At 40.0% G+C, this 19,383-nt stretch overlaps 1 protein-coding gene across 1 annotated transcript in view; it reads left to right on the top strand.

Moving 5' to 3' along the window:
• The window catches only part of ENTREP1 (endosomal transmembrane epsin interactor 1), a 28,375-nt gene extending 9,822 nt beyond the window's left edge, over positions 1 to 18,553 (top strand). The window contains exons 3-11 of the mRNA XM_071448716.1: positions 2,296 to 2,406; positions 3,824 to 3,952; positions 4,704 to 4,811; positions 4,927 to 5,042; positions 9,196 to 9,325; positions 9,911 to 9,983; positions 14,529 to 14,678; positions 16,430 to 16,713; positions 17,837 to 18,553. Coding sequence (XP_071304817.1) covers positions 2,296 to 2,406; positions 3,824 to 3,952; positions 4,704 to 4,811; positions 4,927 to 5,042; positions 9,196 to 9,325; positions 9,911 to 9,983; positions 14,529 to 14,678; positions 16,430 to 16,713; positions 17,837 to 18,046 — 1,311 coding nt within the window. The 3' untranslated portion in view covers positions 18,047 to 18,553. The remainder of the gene's footprint in view (positions 1 to 2,295; positions 2,407 to 3,823; positions 3,953 to 4,703; positions 4,812 to 4,926; positions 5,043 to 9,195; positions 9,326 to 9,910; positions 9,984 to 14,528; positions 14,679 to 16,429; positions 16,714 to 17,836) is intronic.
• The last annotated feature ends 830 nt before the right edge of the window (positions 18,554 to 19,383 follow it).

The following is a 19,383-nucleotide window of genomic DNA, read 5'->3' as shown; positions in this document are numbered from 1 at the left end:
AAGATGTGTGGTAGAGAATTTTGTGGTTATAGTTCAGATCATGGTAGTATTTTAGATTGAATCTAGAGGAATTATTCTTATCTTCTGCTCATTTGGCAGGATTTTCTGAATATTGGATTATTCAGTCAAAAATATACTATATCTATAATAAAAAACAGATCAAGATTATATGTGCACATGGTAGAATTTATTAGAACATAAATGCAGAATGTATCATCCTTGTTTCACATATTTATGATAATGCTCTTTCTCTTCCTCTTTGTTCTTTGATTTCTGGCATTCCTTTAGTAAAATATTAATGATTTTGTTTGTTTTTCAAAATTTTGAATTGGAAGTCTTGATTTTAACTGTAACTTTTTATATAGCTATAGATGGAATTGTTTCCATTGCAGCTTCTGTACCACAGGAGACAACTTAAATGTCAGTTTGCTAGCTTGTTTTTTTGGGTTTTTTAAATCTTTCTTTACTTAGGCCACGTAACTTCTTTTCTCCATTTGTCATCAGCTGAAAAAGGACAAGCACACCTCTCGGTTTTTTTTATATAATTTAATGAGAGTTGTGCTGTAAGCATATTTTATGTTGAAACAGCTTCTGTTTCACTTACAATACTGGCTAATTCTAATTATCGGTGCCCTGTGTTGAACCCAGTTGAAAAGTTTTCTTTATATGAAATACATGTGTGTACCAAATTTTTTTCTCAAGGTAGTTTTTTGTTAGAAGAGTAACTAAGATAATTGAGGTAAAAGCATAAGGAATGGGTTTCATTCATTTACATGCTGAGCATGGTGTAATTTTTAAAAAATCATTAGATTCTGTGTTTGTATGGAAGAAAAAATGACACTCAGAGTCCTTTCTAGATCGAACCCCCTCTTATCTGTGGTTTTGTGATTAGTAAAAAGCTAGGACAAAATGCTCTTCCTCTTAATAATTTAGAAATTATTTTGTTTTTAGTGTGCCTAACACAAAGTAGTCCCAGTTCTCTACAGAGATTCACTAATAGATACATCAATTATTGGGGTTCTTGGGGTTAAAATGTACCTTACATGATAATGTTATCATCAAACTAGTAATGACTAGTAATGTTGTAATTGAAGAATTTAGCTTGCTTGCATAGTAATGCTCTTTGGCTCATGTCCATTCATTGGGGATTATTTCCCTGAACGTCAGAAAATGGGAACATAATTTGTGCAACAGCTGTTACCTCTTTCTGTTTCAGATTCTAGGTAGCAAACCATGGTACATCAGATAAATTTATTTGGAAGGCCATGGTGTTCTTTGCGTGTTTAGGAAGTCCTTGTTGCTGGATCTTCTGTAAGTCTGGAGCAGGACTGAACTCATGTCCCTCATAGTGTCCTTCTCTTCCTCTGTATTTTGTGATGTCCTACTTTTTTAATTTGGACCATTTTGCTACAAAGAAACCTGAGCGAGCAGATGGTTATTAAGAAGGATGCTTTAGGACCTTAAGAATCTGATACTTGCTTTGTGGGATTGAATGCTTAAAGAGGAATCTTACCTTTATTTGTCTCTAAAGTAGTAGTCTTACCCAGTACTTTTTCTTGAAGTACAGGATATTTTTGCCTGTATGAATGGGGACAGGGATGGTTCTTTCGTATGTCCAAAATCCATATCCAGAGTCATGTAAGCCTAGATTATAAAGGGAAAGCAACACATCATTTTGTCCACTACTTCTGCTTGTCCTTTTTTCATGTATTTATTGCTCTTGCCATTGCTCGATTTCTGGTGTTTTATAAATCTGAAAGTATTATCTGATTTCCTAATATTCTGGTTTTAGTAGCCAGGAGGAAATAAAATCATGCAGCTCAAGTCTCAAAAGTGTTTCCATATTTATTGTAGTGGAACAAACATTTTTCATATATTTGTGCTGTAGAATAATTCTGGAAGTGTGCAGAGTGAATGTTGTCTTAAGATGTTTCTTCCTCTTCAGGTTTCTTTACTGTTCTGAATGTGTTGAAAGTTAAACTTGGTGGGAGAGTGTGACACACGTTGGAAGTTGGGCAACTTGCAGATCATACTTTGCACTCCAACAAAACCTTTAATTTCTTGTACTATTATTACTGATGTTTTCAATAGTTGCATAACTAGTCCAGAATAAGGAGAGAGAAAACAGAATTTTGGGAATAGGTTAAGACACCTTGGGGCACTGAAGTCATGGGCAGTTTTGAAAAAGCAGAGAGTCATTCCCAGCTTCAGCTTGTGAATGGGATTTGCTCTGTAATAGGTTCCTTGAGTTGGGTTTCTGTGCCCACTGCAGTTAACTTTGTTTTGGTGTTCCAGGTTAACCTGTTTGTTCTGCTGTCTATGATCAGTTTTATGCTGAATGTGACTGGATTAATACTAGGATGTCAAGGCATTCAGTTTGTGTCCGGGCTACCCAGATGCGATTCGGTAAGCACACATACTGATTTCTTCTCATTATGGCATATTAGCTTGCTGTGCTGAGATCACAAAATGTCCTGATGGAGAGTTGCAAGTAATTAAAGAAATAGCACAAGAAATTTTCTGTAGTAATGTAAAAAATATAAACCATTGAAAAAAAACTGTGTGTGGGTAATAATGAGCTACCAACAAAATGTTCAGTTTGTTATAATGTGTGGGTGGGATTATTCTTCCTGTTTTGCCTCACCTGGGAAGGACCATTCTGTGATACCTTACAGTAGAAGCTGTGAGAAAAAAAATAAGGTAGATCAAATCATAGTAGCTTTTGAGAACGCTTCCACTTGAGGAAGATGCAGTCTGTGCAAGGCAGGACAGAATGCAAAAGATTTTTCGCGAGTGGTTGTCATGAGAAATAGAAGAATCACTATTGATGAACTGGAAACTGTGGAATAATTGAAATGTAAGGATACAGTACAGAGTCACTTGTTGATGAAGATGATTGTGTGTAAAAGCTTGAAGGACTTTGTGGGCTAATGGAACAGATCTTTGAATATATATTTTCATTAATTTATTCTTTCAGGAAAGCTATTGTTGGTTCCTTGACATGCCAGTAGATGTATTGCAGTAAGAGTCCAAGATTATAAACCCATGGGAATCTAGATTAGTCCAGTATCACTGTACCAAAGCCATAATGAGAATTAATGATGATATTCCAGATGAGGTGGTCAAATATTGCAGGAATTTCTGAGTTGCCTATAGTTGGAAATATAGGGTAGAGCAAAAAGACATTCCTGAAATCATCAGTTATTTTGTAGTGTGGCTTCTATAGGTGGAAGAGTGTCAACATTGTGACTCCAGAGTTTGAAAGCTAAAACCTCAATTATTTCTAGATATGGAAGCATTGAATTTCTACTTTGAAAACTAAGATGATAAGATTAATTTGAAAGTGAAAGTTTACAAAAACCTGTGGTGTACAGATATGGCTATTAATGATTTGACTGTGTTGAAATTAGAGTTGAGGGTTTCATTCCATCCATAGAAATGCAAGATATATTCTTGAACCGTAGAAAATGTGTACAGTTCATATAGAGTGGTTTGCACAACAGTCAGAGAAATAATTTCTAGGCAGTTATGCATTGGAAAAAGCATAAGTAGTAAAATAGCTTAGCAATCAGAGCAGCTTTGGTTATAATAAGTTGTATTTAAGTGTGTTAATGCATTACCCATAATGCTTTCTCTCAAATAAGAAGTGTATAGTACAGCTTTATAATGCAGGAATCATTGGCATACCACACTGTTTAATTATACGATCCTGTATTTCCAGTCTGCTTTGTGGTCTTTGGCTTAGTTTAAGACAATAGGTTCTATATTACGCAGGTAAAAATATTGCATAAAACAATTAAAAATAGAGTTTTGTTTTTTAAAGATGGATATGGATGAAATCAAGACTTGTTTTTGCTGTGAAGAACTTCATCCTACTACCTGCACAGAAGCAAAGGCTGTACTGAAGCTATACCACGTGAAATCATGCAGTGCTGCTCACCTTGTTCTCAAGGTACCCTGCACACCCATCAATGGGAGCAGTATACTGCTTTTATAATGTCCATGCTTATGCAGCAGTGCAGAGCTGAAATGTTTACTGGGAAAAACTCTGTTATTTTTCTGGTCAGTCAGAAGCTCTTCATGGTACTGTAACATGACGGAAGGGGAGGGTTTCGTGTCTGGGTTTTGACTTGTGCATTGCTGAGCCAATAAGCAGTTCTTGCCTGTTTTTTGTGTTTAGTTCCACCAAAACTGCTCTTGAATCCAGACGAGATTACAGGGGTAAATAAGATCTAAATTTTAGCTAATGATTTGATGCCTTTGTTAGTCTTTTGCACTTCTCAGCCTTTTGTGGCTTACAAACTGCTAAAATAAAACTCCCAACCAATACCATCTTCAAATATCAAAAGGCTTTGACATGTCTTTAATGGTGATCATCTTGAATTTTATTTCCCACAGAGAAGTTATGAGGAAGGTTATAATTCTTGGATGAGTAGATGGATAAATCACGTCTGAGCTGTATTAAACCCTTCTGGAGCTCTCTGTCAGGACAATAAATAGTGTAAAACAAGTTTTTGCAAATTACTCCAGTCTTGAAGATTGTGCTGAAGACTTCATTCCATACATTTTTTAGAAGTAATTGCCATGATCATCCCTGTGTTTTCTCTATTTGTTTTGGTTTTGTATTATTATTTATTATTATTTTTACATTTACAAATACCATGGTTTAATTTTTTAATTTCAATATTCTTCATGTTCTTCAGAAGGTTCTCTTAGCTCTTAGTGCCCTGAATGCTCTCACTGCCACAGTTTGCTTCACAGCAGCTGCCCTGCATTGCTTACTGACACTCGCATCAAGAAGATCCTGCACAGTAAGTGAGCACCAGGCGTGGCCTGCCATAGAGAGTGGTACAAACAATATTAACAGATTACACTGTTCAATATTTATAGCTCAGAAGGGTTTTAACACAAGTTGTGTTTGAATAGGATGAATGTGAGATTGAAGGTGAAGATCACAATTTGGATCCTGATGATTTTGTCCCACCTGTCCCACCTCCCTCCTATTTTGCAACTTCTAATTCTTGTACTCCACAAAGTCACAGGTAAAACTGTACACTCCCTTTCTTTTAGTGTCTTTTGAAACACTGCCTAATCTTTTTTTTATGATTGTTTTCTCTGGTGAAAAAAGGTTTGTGATTTTAGAGGGATTAAAAAAAAAAAAGAAGAAGAAAAAACCTATTAGTTTGGAAAGCATAAATACAGTGTGGGTAAGGGGTTAAAATGTTGTGGTTTTGAGTTTAGATTCCCTAGGAACTATTTCTGGGTGAGAGAAATACTACTGCTTGACACACCTGAAGACTTACACGAAGATGCTGTCAGGAGCAGGGGAGGACAGTAGTTGGGATGCCAGACACAACCATTTGGCAAGCCAGAGACCCTGAATGGCGTTCCCCCTGAGTGACCTGAGTCATTTTCCTTCTCCCTCTTGAGTTCTTAGGGCTGACTGAAGGGTGTGTTTTGACTGCACTGCTTGGAAAAGTAATCCCTTACCTTGCAGGTTATTTGCTCTTAAAAGTAACTTGCAGGTTGGCTTTACTAGTTTATGAGTCAGGTGGGGCTGTTGGAATCCTGGATGCTGAGAATTTTAAACTTTCTGTGCTTATAGGCACAGACCCACAAGAGAACACTGCATTTGACCTGAGGCTGTGAAGAAGGCTTCCAAAATTCATTGATAGTGCTGAGATAACGGGTGTGTAGTTGCTTAGAAGTGCGTAATATCACAGGGTGGAAAACTTAGGAGTTTGGGATTTTAGAATATAGAAATAAATATAAAGCAAGATGGAGATTTTAGGGTGGAGACAGGTTGTTATTCTTTACCTTCTTCTTCCTCCTTCTTCATGGGTTTGTAATTGTGATGTTTTGTAATTGGGCAGAAAAGTCCATATTGTGGACTTTTGGGATCAGTCTTTGGGATCAGTCATTGGGTTAAAAGGGAAAATAATCTAGGTGTCAATTCTTAATTGGATAGTTTAGTCTTAAAAGACCTTGTAACAAGAGACCGTTAGCCATTTTGTGCCTTCTAATGAAAAGCTGCCGAACACATGGTTGTGAGACTGTTTTACTGATAAGGAATAATAAACACCTGAATCAGAACATGAACTACTGTCTCAAGTGCCTTCAGGGCTGCATTATTTTGTTCTGAACATAAAATATTTATACATAAAGTATTATGGTGCTCAAGCAGACTCTATGACTCTTGTTCAAAATTCCTCCTTTTTGCAGTGAGCAGGAGTGTTTAGTTTATTTCACTGTTTCATCAGAAATAGCATGCATGACTTTCAAGACTATATGTTCCTGGCAGAAGTAATTACAGATTTTGGGATTGGCTAGAAAATTGTAACATGGCACAACAGTAGGATTTAGAATGAACAGGTTCTCTGAAACACCAGAGGCTGGATTTGAATTCAAAATACTACTGAAATCCTCTATTTAAGTCTTGGTTCAAGCAGCTTATGACAACAGAGTGGAATGTATAATGATCTCTTTGTAAGAATAGTATTTATGCTTTTCAGAATTCTCCTGCTTTAAAATGGACCAGTTGTTCTTTTTCTAGCATGTCATTCTGGATGGTTATCTCTTTCCCAGAAGCAGTATATATTTTTTTTTTAATTTTTTTTTTTTTTGGGCACAGGAGGGTCTGGTTACAGTATTTAAGGCTTCTGTGGTCTAAAATTGAGTAGCTACCTTGCCTGTGACTATGTTAAAACTGATTGATAGTAATGCTGAAGTAATGATAGTAATTACAGGCTGATAGTAAAGCTGATGATGACATCTTTCTGAAGTCAAGCTACTTGTTTTAGGGTGTTCTGGGTAGTTATACAGGAGTGCAGAAGTTATAGCAGCAGACTGGCTTTATTTCTGTTTTTGGAAGATGAGTAATTATGACTCAGCCCAGGCTGAATCCTGCAAGAGTGGCTGAGATGGGATGTGGCCATTTCTCAGTCAGCCTTCTCACACTTCTTCCTCCCAGATTGTACCCTGAGCTCCTTTTAGTTCCTGTGCCCTAGCTTTCTGTGCTGAGCTCCCTGGTCCCTGCATCCCAAGTGTGCAAGGAGGGTGTGACAGGAGCCACATCCAGGGAGGTGAGCACAAATCAGCAAGCTCTGAGACACATACGTCCCCTGAAAAGGGATATACTACAGTCATCAAAATTTGTGCCAAAGATATGTTTGGAATGGGCAGGCCTTCTCTGCCACTCTTTAAATTGAAACATCAGGGGTCCAGATATCAAAGATAATTTGTTTGCTCACCTGTTCATGGGAAACTTTCACATTTGTTGTTACATTTAATAGCAAAAAAAAACCCCTAGCCCTTCAAGTGTCTGGTCAATTCCTACCTCTTGTTATTTCATACATTAAAAAATAGCAATTACATTATTTTTCAGGGTTGGCACAAAGCAAACAGTGAGAGCTGAGTTTACAGGTGAAAAATAAAATGTGAAGTTTAGCAGGAGTTGGCCTTTGATCCTTGTGGGTCCCTTCCGACTCAGGATATTCTGTGATTCTATGAAAGTGTCACAAGACGTGTAAATTTAAGGGAAAGCGATAATGTATGTTGGCCAGCAAGGCCTACAAATCTGCCACAGTTCAGTTGAAAGTATTGTTTGTGTACCTCCTGGAAATTACTTTGACAATTAAGGGACTCCAGGGAGTGCTTTTCTAGTTGCATATTATGTAATAAGTTTTACCATAATTGTTGGACATAGCATTAATTTTCAAGGTATGACTGAGCTGGGTAGGCCAGATCAGGCATGTTTAAAAACAAAACTAAGATTTGAAATGTATATAACTTTGTGGCTTACATTGAATGTAAATTCAGCATCAGCATACTAGGAAAATGTGAGGAAGTAATGTTGATGGAGGATCTGTCTCCAGAATTATTCTGAAGCCTTTTGGAGCAGATTAAGTAGATTGTAGTTAAAAACTATTTTAACATACTTTGTTTTCCCCATTTTTAAGACTAAAAAAGATAATGGCCAGCTGTCAAAATATCTGCTTTCCTTTCCTCAGATTTCTCTGTGCATTACCTCCATTGCCTTCACAGGAGCCTTTCATAAGTGGGCTTCCAGCTTCTCATTTTGAAAGTTTTATTCTTTTCCTGTCTGTGCAAGTGGTCTTCCATTGGCATTTCTGTCATTCTGCCCTTTCCTCTGAGCTTGCAAGAAAAAAAATTTCACAGTCATCTTTGTTCCCTCCAGCCAGTGTCCAGAGAAGGCCTAAATTCTGTGAGGAAGGACTTGCTTTGTCCTTCAAGGATGCTTGAGAGTAGCATCCACTAGTGATGGTGAATGAAACCTGACCAAAATTCAGAGAGCAAAATACAGGTTTCTGTGTGTTTCTTGAGGTTCCTGCTCAGCACCAAATCAGCAAATAAAATTTAAAAAAAAAATGCAGAGAAGAGCTGAGATGTTTGTTTTGGGTCACAGACGTCTCTGAGGATTGTGTTGGGGAGGTCTTCCTGCCAGCTCTGCTGTTGACCCCCACATTGTTACCCCAGTGTTCCTGGGGCAATGTAAACGTATGTTTATCAAAATTAAGGTTTCTCTAGGCACTATTCTATTTTCTTTCTTCTCAGAGCTACCTCCTAAGAGAAAGATGTTGCAGTAGAAGGCCTTTGGGATTTCTGCTGTGGTAAAGTTTTCAGAGAGCTCTTTGGAAACTGAGGAGTGAGGTTAGCCATGAGGTGCATTTGCCTCATACAAGCCTTTGGAATTGCTCAACCATAATATTGTTGCCTTTCACAAAAACAGCCTTTAGTTTGGATTTGGCTTTTTCTGTGCAGCTGTATCTGAACATAAAGCACCAGGTCAGAAGTATCTTGAATTTAGGTTATAAGTAAGAACTCAGTGGTTCACAAAACTCAGAGATAGGCTGTCACATTTTGAGTGACAACCTGTACTTTAATTTCTTGTCACAAAACGGAATCTCTGAAGTAAAACTGGTATGGGTTCCTAGGCCCAAAGATGTTTGAACTCTGGGGAACACACTAGAGAGGCGCATCCTGAGGAGCTAAACTGAGAATTACTCTTGCCATCTTCTGAGATAAGGTCTTGTAGATCTTGGCGAGTCCAGTATCTGTGTCTTGCATCCCAAAATCTCAGCTGGCACAGAAAGCCAGTGGGGTTTGGAAACAGGTGATTTTTTTCTGCAGCTGGAAAGCCATACTAACAGATTTGATCTGTGTTATTTATTGCAGCACACCTGTCTCTGATGTGATTTCACTGCACTATATTTATGTAACACGAATCAGAGGGGTTGAAGTGTACTGCCCTCTGGACCCACCTCCACCCTACGAAACTGTTTGCAGCTTAAAAAGCTCTGAGCAGGTATGGGCCACAGGAGTTCAATGTCTGATTTGGTTTTTCCACTCTAAGGGAGAGGTTGCACTCAAGCATGCTATATGTACATCAGGCGGATACATTTGATTATGAATGTAAATTTCACCAGAGATTTTAATTAGTCACTTATCTGTGGAACTGTAAAGTTTTATCCAGTTGGAAAGCAACCCAGGCATAGGGAGAAGGAGCAGAAAGCAATGTGGAGCACGCCTGTTGCTGGTTATTCAAAAAGACCTCCTTGCTTTAGTTCGCTTACTCCTCCCATGAGGGACTAGGTCAAGGTTTTGGCATCACTGGCCATCCTTTTTCACTGGTGTTTTCAAAAGACAGGCACTTTTTCCCAGAAAATACTGGGTAGGATAAAATTCACTGACCTGGATGATGAATATGAATATTAGACTGAATATGAATATATCCACTGGCCTTGATTTTGCCATGGGATTGAAGTCATATCACACAGTCTCTCTGTAGTTAAGAACAGGTATTCCATTTCTAAGGTGGATGTTGCAGTTCTTAGAAATGCCAGAGAAAGGTGGTGACTTGTGATTTTTCAACTTTTGTATTCTATTCCAGGGAGGTGCACTTCAAATAAATGGTGTGGAAGAGGTTGATTCAGGGGAAGTAATTGACAGGCAGTCCTTTCAAGGTAAAAAATAATTTTAATGTTTGCTCTAGAATATTCCCTCCAACACATGCAACTCAATAATGCAGCAGCAGCATTAGTTCTTTGACGGACAGCCATCATACTGCAAACTAGAAATACAGAATCATGATTGTTTTGGGGTGGGAGCAAGGATTAATATTTAAAATGTTTAAAAGCACAGCAAGTTGTTTTTATGCAAGATACAGAAAGAAGGATATGTTTCCTTTTTAGTAACCTAAAAGTTAGTTTTTGATACTATATCCATATGTTTTAAGAAATGATGTCCACCTCCGGTGCTTCCCTTTTTTTAGTGTATGTGATGGGGCCTGTTAACATTTTGTTGCTGGTAAAAATAGGAAAAGGATTGAATAATGCAGTACTGTGTGGAGCTAAACGGGGAATTACTCCATTATCCAGCCTGAACTGGAAGAATTACTAAATAATTTCTGCATCCTGGTATGGGAGATAGCTAACCTTCTGTTAGAGACAACATCAAGTTTGCTCTGCACTGTTTCAGAAAACCATGCCTATGGCTCAAAGTTTTTTTTAGCCTAATGTTTGTTGCAATGTAGGCTTGTGGCTGAACATCATTAACTTCCGGCTTTTCCAGTACAGCCCATGAAAATGTGTTCCAATTTTCATTAGGACTTGGCTATTGTGGCAAGATTGTCTCATTTGCAATATCCACACAACAGAGTAAAGACTGGGGCAGGGGGAAGCCCCAAATCTTTTATTTGATTGCGGCCTGTCTTCTGCCAGCCTACTTAGTAAATGTAAAAAAACCTTGGGTTTGAACTGCATCAGCTGGAATTGTTCCAGTTATGTGGAGTCAGGGGAAAAAAAGAGTTTGCGTAAAGTCATACTTTAGCCAAATGTCAGCTCTGTCAAAATCCCCTTAAACTCTGACCGTCTGCCTGAAACCTCTGAATACAAGCACTTGGGTGCTTATGGTGTCTTGCCAGCTGTGATAATCAGAATGAAGCCTTTTGCTACAGTTCCTCTGGATTTCTTTCTCAAAGCTTTCTTACTGGTAAAACTCCTGTTGCTTTCTCTGAGCTCCTGTGCACAAACAAAAAGAGGTTATCAAATACAAGGATACATGTTCAAAAGTTATGGGGACTGGAAACAGGAAAAAAATAGCATAGAAAATGCACTTGCAGGGAAAGACAGTCAGGAAAGTGTTTTGTTTTGTTTTGTTTTGTCTTGTTCTGTTTTGTTTTGTTTTGTTTTGAAAAAAGGCTCTGATATCACATTGTTTGAGGCATTTGTTTAAAAATTTCTTTTGGAAGAATCAGACCTACCTGAGCACATATGGCAAAGGGTACCCTCCTCTCTATCATCCTAACTGGTTTGTCCAGTATTTTTTTAAATAAAAATGTCTGTAAAGAAACATTTAATTATCAGCCTGCCTGTTAAATTCAGATAAAAAAAGAAAGTAAGCCTCTTAAGAAAGAAAAAATTAACCCTACTGCTTCTTCTAGATGCCAGGGCTTCCTAGAATTTAGGAAAACAGAAATATATGGAGCAGTATCTCTTCCTTTATTTAAATTTGGAGAGGTGTACTACATCTGGCTGGAATGGAGTTAATTTCCTTCATAGGAGCCTATGGTGGTGGTTTGGATTTGTGACCTGGGGGGAGTGTTCCAGCGTTGTCATTGTTCAGGGACTGGCTGGGATCAGTCAGTGGTGAGTGACTGCTTTTGCATCAATTGTTTTCCCTTGAGTTTCTTGGGTTACTATCCTCCCCACCTCACTCCAGCTGTCCTTATCTCAGCTCATGAGTTCTGCCACTTCTGTCCTTCAATTCTTCTCCCCATATCACTGGGGAAGAGTGAGAGTGACTGTGAGGGACTGAGCTGCCTGCTGGGGTTAAACCACTGCAGGGGGGAAATACAAAGGGGGGGCGGGCTTATGTTGGAATTGTGGCAGAGAAAGTCTGTGGGCGGTCTCAGCTGATGCGGTGTAGCAGTCCATAATAAAACTTGATATTTCAGTTTACACTGGCAGGCTATCATGCCAGGGCATTTGTGTATGATGCTGATTCCCTTGGCATCATCAGGGCTGATAACTGAGCATAGCTCCCGATGGAAGTTAGAGCTGTGGACTACTCTGCCAGCAGAGTGAGGGGAATCCTGACTTCTGTCTGCAGCAGGAGCTCTGAAGATTCTGTGTGCCAGCTAAAACTGTTTTACTGACTTCACAATCACTCCTGTGAAGAAGAAAGGGACTTACTTCCCTGCCGAGTACAGTAGGAAGACAATGCAACATTTTGCTGGTGGCAGGAAGTGCTTAGTAGCTGCTCTGTATCATCACAAACTAGGTGTACGCATTTCTAGTTCACACCACCATAAGACAGTTATCTCTCTGAAACATTAATATTATTGAGGATTATCTTAAGATCACAAAATCTGTTGATTAATCTGCTTAGAATTTAAAAAAATTACCAAACAACCTCTCCAAAGTAATAGCAGAATTGTACTTCCAGGGCTTATTGCTAACACAGCTCCACTGGTGTTGAAAAGTTTAGATTGGTGATGGACTCTTTAATCCTGCATGATTCTTGGACTGCCATATTTTGTTGCTGGGCCTTACCTTACGATTTTCTAGGCTGGTACCTGTTTTATATAGGTTGTGTCACTCTTTCTTCTCTTTAGAGATTCTCAGTTGCATTTGTGTAGATGATAAGGTGCTGTGCTCAACAAGTACAATCATCAAAGCCAAATTTTCTTGATGCTCCTGCCACTGCTGCTTACCTGTTAAGAGTGACACCACAGATTTTTGCTGTGTTCTGAATAAAAGACTATTTACATGAATTTGGTTTTGTACTGGGTTTGCATGACCAATTTTTGGTAGTGACAAGGAAGCTGTTGGAAGGTTTGAAGCTTCCTCTATGTGTGGTAGAGCTCCAAAGATGGACCTGCTGCTGGAGAAGGCTGGACCAGTTAGAAATCATGGTAACACCTCTGTGACAGCACATTTAAGGAGGGAAAATAAGTTACTTTGCAGATGTATTGGTGGTCAGAGAAGAGTGAAGTGAGAATATGTGACACAAACAGTCCTGCAAATGCCAGGGCCAGTGGAGAAGGAGGGGCAGGAGATGATCCAGGTGCTGGAGCAGAGATTCCCCTGCAGCCCATGGTGCAGCCCATGGAGAGGCAGCTGTGCCCCTGCAGCCATGGAGGTTCACAGGGATGCAGAGATCCACCTGCAGGTCATGGAGAACCCCCCTGGAGCAGGCTGGTGTGTGCAAGAAGGCTGTGGAGCCATGGGAGGCCTGTGCTGGAACAGGCTCCTGGGAGGGACCTGCAGACCACTGGAGAAAGGAGCCCATGCTGGAGCAGGTTTCCGGGTAGGACTTGGTACCCACCCTTTGGGGGACCCACGCTGGAACAGCACTGACCCCATGGAAGAGTGACCACACTGCAGCATTTTATGTAGAACTGCTGCCTGTGGAATGGACTCAAGATGGAAAAGTTCCTGGAGAACTGTCTCCTGTGGGAGGGACCCCACGCTGGAGCAGAGGAAGGACTCCTCTCCCTGAGCAGCAGCAGAAACTTGCCATGAACTGACCATAACCCACATTCCCTGCACTTGCAGGGCAGAAGAAGCCCAAGGGAGGGATAGGAAAGGTGTTCTTAAGATCTCTTGTACTTCTCATTATTCTGCTCGTTTTTGGGTAAAATCAGCCAATACCCACGAGCTGAATCTGTTTTGCCCATGATAGTAATTGATAAATGATTTCTCCCTGTCCTTATTTCAAGTCATGAGCCTTTCATTATGTTTTTTCTCCCCTGTCCAGCTGCAGAGGGGTGTGGCTGTGGTGGGTACCTGGCATCCAGTTAAGGGCAGCCAACTACAAATTTTTAAACTCCTGAATGATCAATAAAATTGTTTTTTGTAATATGCCAGGTGCCACTAGATGGAGGTACAAAACCAAGCTTAGTGAGAAATGTACAGAGCTGCATCCTGTCCTGTTCATTAAATTGCAGCACATAGTTTCACTCTTAGGAAAGGAGTGGGAAGGATATAGCATGTCACAAGAATGCAGGAAAATAATTAAGTAAAGATTTTAATTCCTTTTTAGGGACTGGTCACTGATTTACAAGATACTTAATTGCAAAAGATGACTGACCTCTCTAACTGTATGCTGTCATATCTTGGTACAACTGCCTATAAGCAGGAGGATTTGGGGCTCTGTGAGATTTAGTTTTTTGCCAATAAAGCTGTGGTTCCCTTCTCTCTGATCAGGTAGTTTAAGGTGATTTTTGTACTAGGGTGTACCAGACTGTAGTCTTTCGGTACTCCAGTTGCATAAGGCTGAACAGGTTTTTGCAAACATTTAAACAAGGTTTAGACCAGTGTTACTGTTCAGTAAGTGTGGGTCTGTGCACACATACATGCTCCTCTTTATGACCTTTATGACCTCTGTCATTACAGATTTGCAGATTTCCCCATTACAGATGGGGAAAAAAAACCAGTCTCTAATAATGGCTTCTACAGATTAGCTTTATTTTGACTACTTCTGCTTTTCTGTTTCTGATTATTCAGCTGAAGAAATTCAGGAGCCTTCCAGCAGAGTGAGCCTTTCCCCTTCAAATGCAAGCTGTGTGCCTGCAGGAAGGAACAGAAGAGCCTTCGATCCCTTGCGGAAATGTTCTAAAAGTGATCCTGGGCTCCTGCACTGCCAGCTGCCTCAAGGTGACTCTGTTTTGTCTGTCAGTGATTGTGTAATGGTTCTTTGAAAGAACTTTTCAGAAGTTCGGTACGTCAAACCTCGTACCTGCAGAAATCAGCTGCTGTTTCCCAACAGGGCACCTACATAACAATACTCTTGTGCTTTGCCAAACCTTCTCCACCTAACTCCTCCTCTTGCTGCTCTTCAGGTTTTCATATCTAGGAACAGGGTCTGTAGCAGGGTCTGGGTATGAGGGAGGGGTAGTGGAAAATGAGGAGAGAGAGGACACAGGATTCCTCAATGCACTGACATCTGAAGTCTTGCAAGTGCAGTTGTCAATGTAATAAACCATAACTGGCTTGGGGATTTGGTATTAGCCCATAAATTTTGCTCCCCTTTTATCAAGCCTCATATTGCCAAAAAAATCCCTCAGAAACTCAACACAACCCATGGTGGAAAGTTGATGAAATTGCTTTGGTGTCAGTGATCTAATTCTGTTGCTGTGGGAAAACTGCTAATGTGACTACACAGTCAGTGATACTGCTGACAATCTTGAAAAACGCACCTGTCAGGGGTCTTGCAGTTTTTACGAGAGGATTTTGGAATCTCAACAGTAGCTGCTGATACATACCAGCACTCAAAATGTATTTTAAGTGCCAATGGGGCATATTAGTAACAGCCATTTATTTTGGATATTGGGAGCATGTTGTCTGGATTACACTTGTTTTTGTGGAATGTTTTCATAGCTGTGCTGTAGCATGTGTTTTTTCTTGTCCTCCTATCAACTTCCACCACGGCAGCCCAGAGAATCTGCTGCTGAAGCAGTAGTTACATGACACAGAACCTATTCATAGCTGTGAAAGTGGAGTGCTTCCACTGTACAGAGACCCCATGTCAGGAGCATTTGGAAGCTTTAGGCTTGGTGTTCCTGAGGTTAGGTCTGTTCAGCAGTTAGATCTGAGTTAGTCACCAGTGCTACAAAATAGGAACTCACTGCAACAGGGGAATTTGCTTCGAGGTAGCGCTCTTCTTGCTGGGAAGTTTTGCATCTCCTCCTAACAGTTTTTGGTCTGAAGCCAACATTAAAATGCTTCTTGAATAATCTGTAGGTGTGGTTTTGTTTTTATTTTTTGTTTTTTTATTCCTTTTAATGGGGTCAAAATTTGGTAACTTGTTTATACCAAAGGCAGTGAATTTTTGACCAAAGGCAGCAAAATTGATTCTGTATTGCCCTTTGTTTAGTCCTTGCAAGGTAATTTTGAATGTTTTGGTGTGGGTTAAGTTGTTTTGGTTTTTTTTCATTGAATTTCTACTTTGTAGTATTACTAGCTTCCACCTTGGCAGGTAGTGATTTTCAGGTACAATTTGTCCTCTTGACTGCTAATAACTAAAAGTTATAAAGAGTTTAGGAGACATCATAAAAGCCTTATACCTTTATGTTTACATTAACACTCAACAGGCATTTCAGGTCTCTTCAGATGAGAAACAAGAGAAAGGAACCAAATGTACACAAAATGACAAAGAGCTTTCCAAAGGGGAAGAGTCCCTCCAGACACTGTGACATGTAATATGCACTCAGTCATAGCTACGTATGACTATTTTACAGGCATTTTGTGTAAATCTGATAGAGTGAGCCTTCCAAGCCACCCTGACCATGCCAGACTGTCAAGTTGTACAAGGTTAAACCATGCACTGCATCCTTATTGAATGAGGAGGGGAATCTCTGGGAATACTATCAACTATGCAGATTGTTTACTTGTTTTTTTGTCTTCAGGGACAGTGCTCAGCTGTCAAACTGCAACACTCAATGATGTGAATCCACTAAACGCTGTCACCTTGCGGAAGAGCTCAAGAGCCAGAGCCTCGAGGGGAAGACCCCAGTCTCTGATAGACTATAACTCTTACATGGACACTAAACGGCGTGTGGCGTGGATCCTCGAGCAGTCCTGCAGCATGAGCCCAGACATACATGACTTGGTGGAAAATATCAAGTCTGTTTTAAAATCAGATGAGAAACATATGGCAGAAGCTGTTACCAGTGCCACTTTCCTTGAGCAGGTAGTTTTATTACTTGTACTGATAGATGTTGCCCCTGGTTCGGAAGTATAGGTTTCCATTTGCCAATCTGTGTGTCGGAGTTCTTGAACCAAACTGGCTTCCTTCAGCACTTCAGTTCCATGTAGGGAGTGTGTGAGAGGCTGTGACATTTTCTGCTCTATCACCTAGAAGCCAGAGTATGTGTGTATTTAAAAAATGAGTCAGTCTTCTATTGAGGAATCATGAACTGTAAATAACATAACAGCATTTTATACTGAGTGTGGCAGAAGAGAGGGAGAGGATGTTATAAATAAGCATTTGCTATTGCAAACCAGAAGGAATGGAGGATGACAAGGAAATTTTTATGTCAATCCACTAGAAGCAACTTTTTTGTGATGGGCTCTCAGGATAAAAATAAGACCTAGTACTAAAGAAAGAAAAGCAGAAAATAGAAAATTTGTGCTTACATTAATAGAGTGAATATCCAGAAGTTTCAGACACTGCAGACTTCATCAAACAAATGTTTTGGTAACTTACAGACCATTTAGGTAGATAAATTGATTCATGCATAGCACAAGTGATTTGCTATGACAGCTGGTTTTGGTTTTGGTTCTCATGCAAAACACATCAGTGTCATTTAGGCTCTGCAGATAAAGTGGGATTTCCCACTGCAGCCTTCAGGCAGCAAAAGCCTTGACAAATATGACAGAAACAGGAGGGAAAAAGGCTCCTTAGAATTTAACTTACCACACAGGCCTGAAGGTTATTACAGTTCAGTGGCTTCTGCAAGGAAGCAACATTTAGATTCCTTGTATAACAATACCAGACATGCCATAGGTTGGAGTGAGAGAATTCCTGTGCATCTTTAGTTTCCCCCTTTGAGGGGGAAACTAAACCAACCTAACAAAAACCCCACAAGCAACAACAAAATTAAAAATCACCCCACTCCTTTTCCCAAGCAGGACTCCTTTTCCCATGCCTCTTGGGAAATGCTAGGGGTTTTATAGCTTTTTAAATTATTCTTTAAACATAACAGACAACACTACAACTAGCTTCTTCCTAGTTGGGTAAAAAAACTATTCTAACAGAACAAGAACCAAAAAAGAAAACAAAACTGATTTAAACTTCTCTTTTATTTTTAAAGGTGATGACAACACCTGCCCAGCAAGCCACATCATTGAGAGTCCATGTGTTGCCTTCTAGATTGCACCCTGGATTGCTGTACCTGGAGAGCTGTGGTGACCTGAGTACTTTCACCACAGAGGGAGAACAGCTAGCAGAGAGGAGAATCCAAAGAGCAGAACATGAACGGCCTCACAGTGTTATTGGTGTTGTCAGAGAAACTGTGCTTTGAGCTGGCCTTTTGGTTATTCCTCAGCAGAGCACTTCTGTCAGACATACACATACTGCAGAGGAAAATAATCTCTGGCAAGTAGGTGGATGGGTTTGTCAATTATCACCTTCTTTTTTAATACTTTGTGCACAGACTCCAAAGGGGGAAGATCATTCTGCAAAGAGCAATGAGGAGATTTGAAAGCTGACCTTTACTGGGCTCTCAGCTGCAGCTCATCTGTTTGTGATACATTGGTGCCCTGCATCTCTGTGAAGTTTGGTAATGTGTAGTTGTGGGGTATGATGATACATCATCCTTGTGGAAGGAGCTGTCAAAAGCAGTATTGAAGAACTTAACAATTTTTTTGGCATTTTGGTTTAAATTAAAATCTCCTGTCATAAAATGGAGACCTTCAGATATGAACTAAGTTAGTAAAAAATGCTGAACAGAATTCTAAAATTATTCTTTATAAAGGAAAGCTGTTGATGTGCAAACTGTACTAAAAATAAAATCTGTCTTGATAAAGTGCTCTTTTGGCTCAGTGAACTTCTCTCTTAATGGCAGAACATTATTTTTGTCTTAATGATGGAACAACATCCAAACCCAAAAGCACAGGTATTTTGCAATAGGTGATGATGGCTTGTTCCTGTCCTGGGAAGAAAGGCAGTCTCTGGGTAGTTTCATTTAAAATACTGTTTGTTACAGTAGGTGCTATGAACAAAGAAGCTAGTATAGCTAATTTTATATTCCATCAGGTGCTGGGAACCCCAGATTGTGCAGCATCAGGCAGGGCACAAGTTATGCAGATCCGACCATTTTACCCCATTCAGATCATCTGACATAATTAAAAATTTTCTTAGAAAACAACTCTACTCATCACTTCTACAAACAAAAGGGCTGTTCACATGGGACCTTACTGCTGCACATCTAGACAAAGGCAGGGACACATGTACTGCTGGGTGGTATTTACATTTTGAGTACCACTGGGGCTGCCTGCAGGCTCCCTTCTTAAAATAAACCATCTAAATTTATTCTGTGGCCAAGAGACATCCCTGGAGGTCCATCTGTAGGAGCAGGACAAAGTACAGCACAGGCCTGGCCCTACTCAGGTAAGAGGCACATGGATCACAAACTCTTCATGTACCATGATTTTAGGTCAGGATTGCTCCAGATGCTTCTGCATGGAACATTTATTGAAATTACAGTCCCATCCTCCACACTGACACTGTCAGTCCATGCAGGTCACCAGCATCACCTCTTCAGCCAGCAGTGCTCTACAGGGTGCTGGAACTGGGGTGGGTGGGGTCTGCTTGTCCTCTGTGTGGATCCCAACCATTAAAAACACTGAAGGAGGGGGC

The sequence above is a fragment of the Agelaius tricolor genome, unplaced genomic scaffold, assembly GCF_023055355.1.
Source record: "Agelaius tricolor isolate 1412-34295 unplaced genomic scaffold, bAgeTri1.0.p SCAF_27, whole genome shotgun sequence".
NCBI classification, from domain to species: Eukaryota; Metazoa; Chordata; class Aves; order Passeriformes; family Icteridae; genus Agelaius; species Agelaius tricolor.
This window is presented reverse-complemented; position numbering and strand designations above follow the sequence as displayed.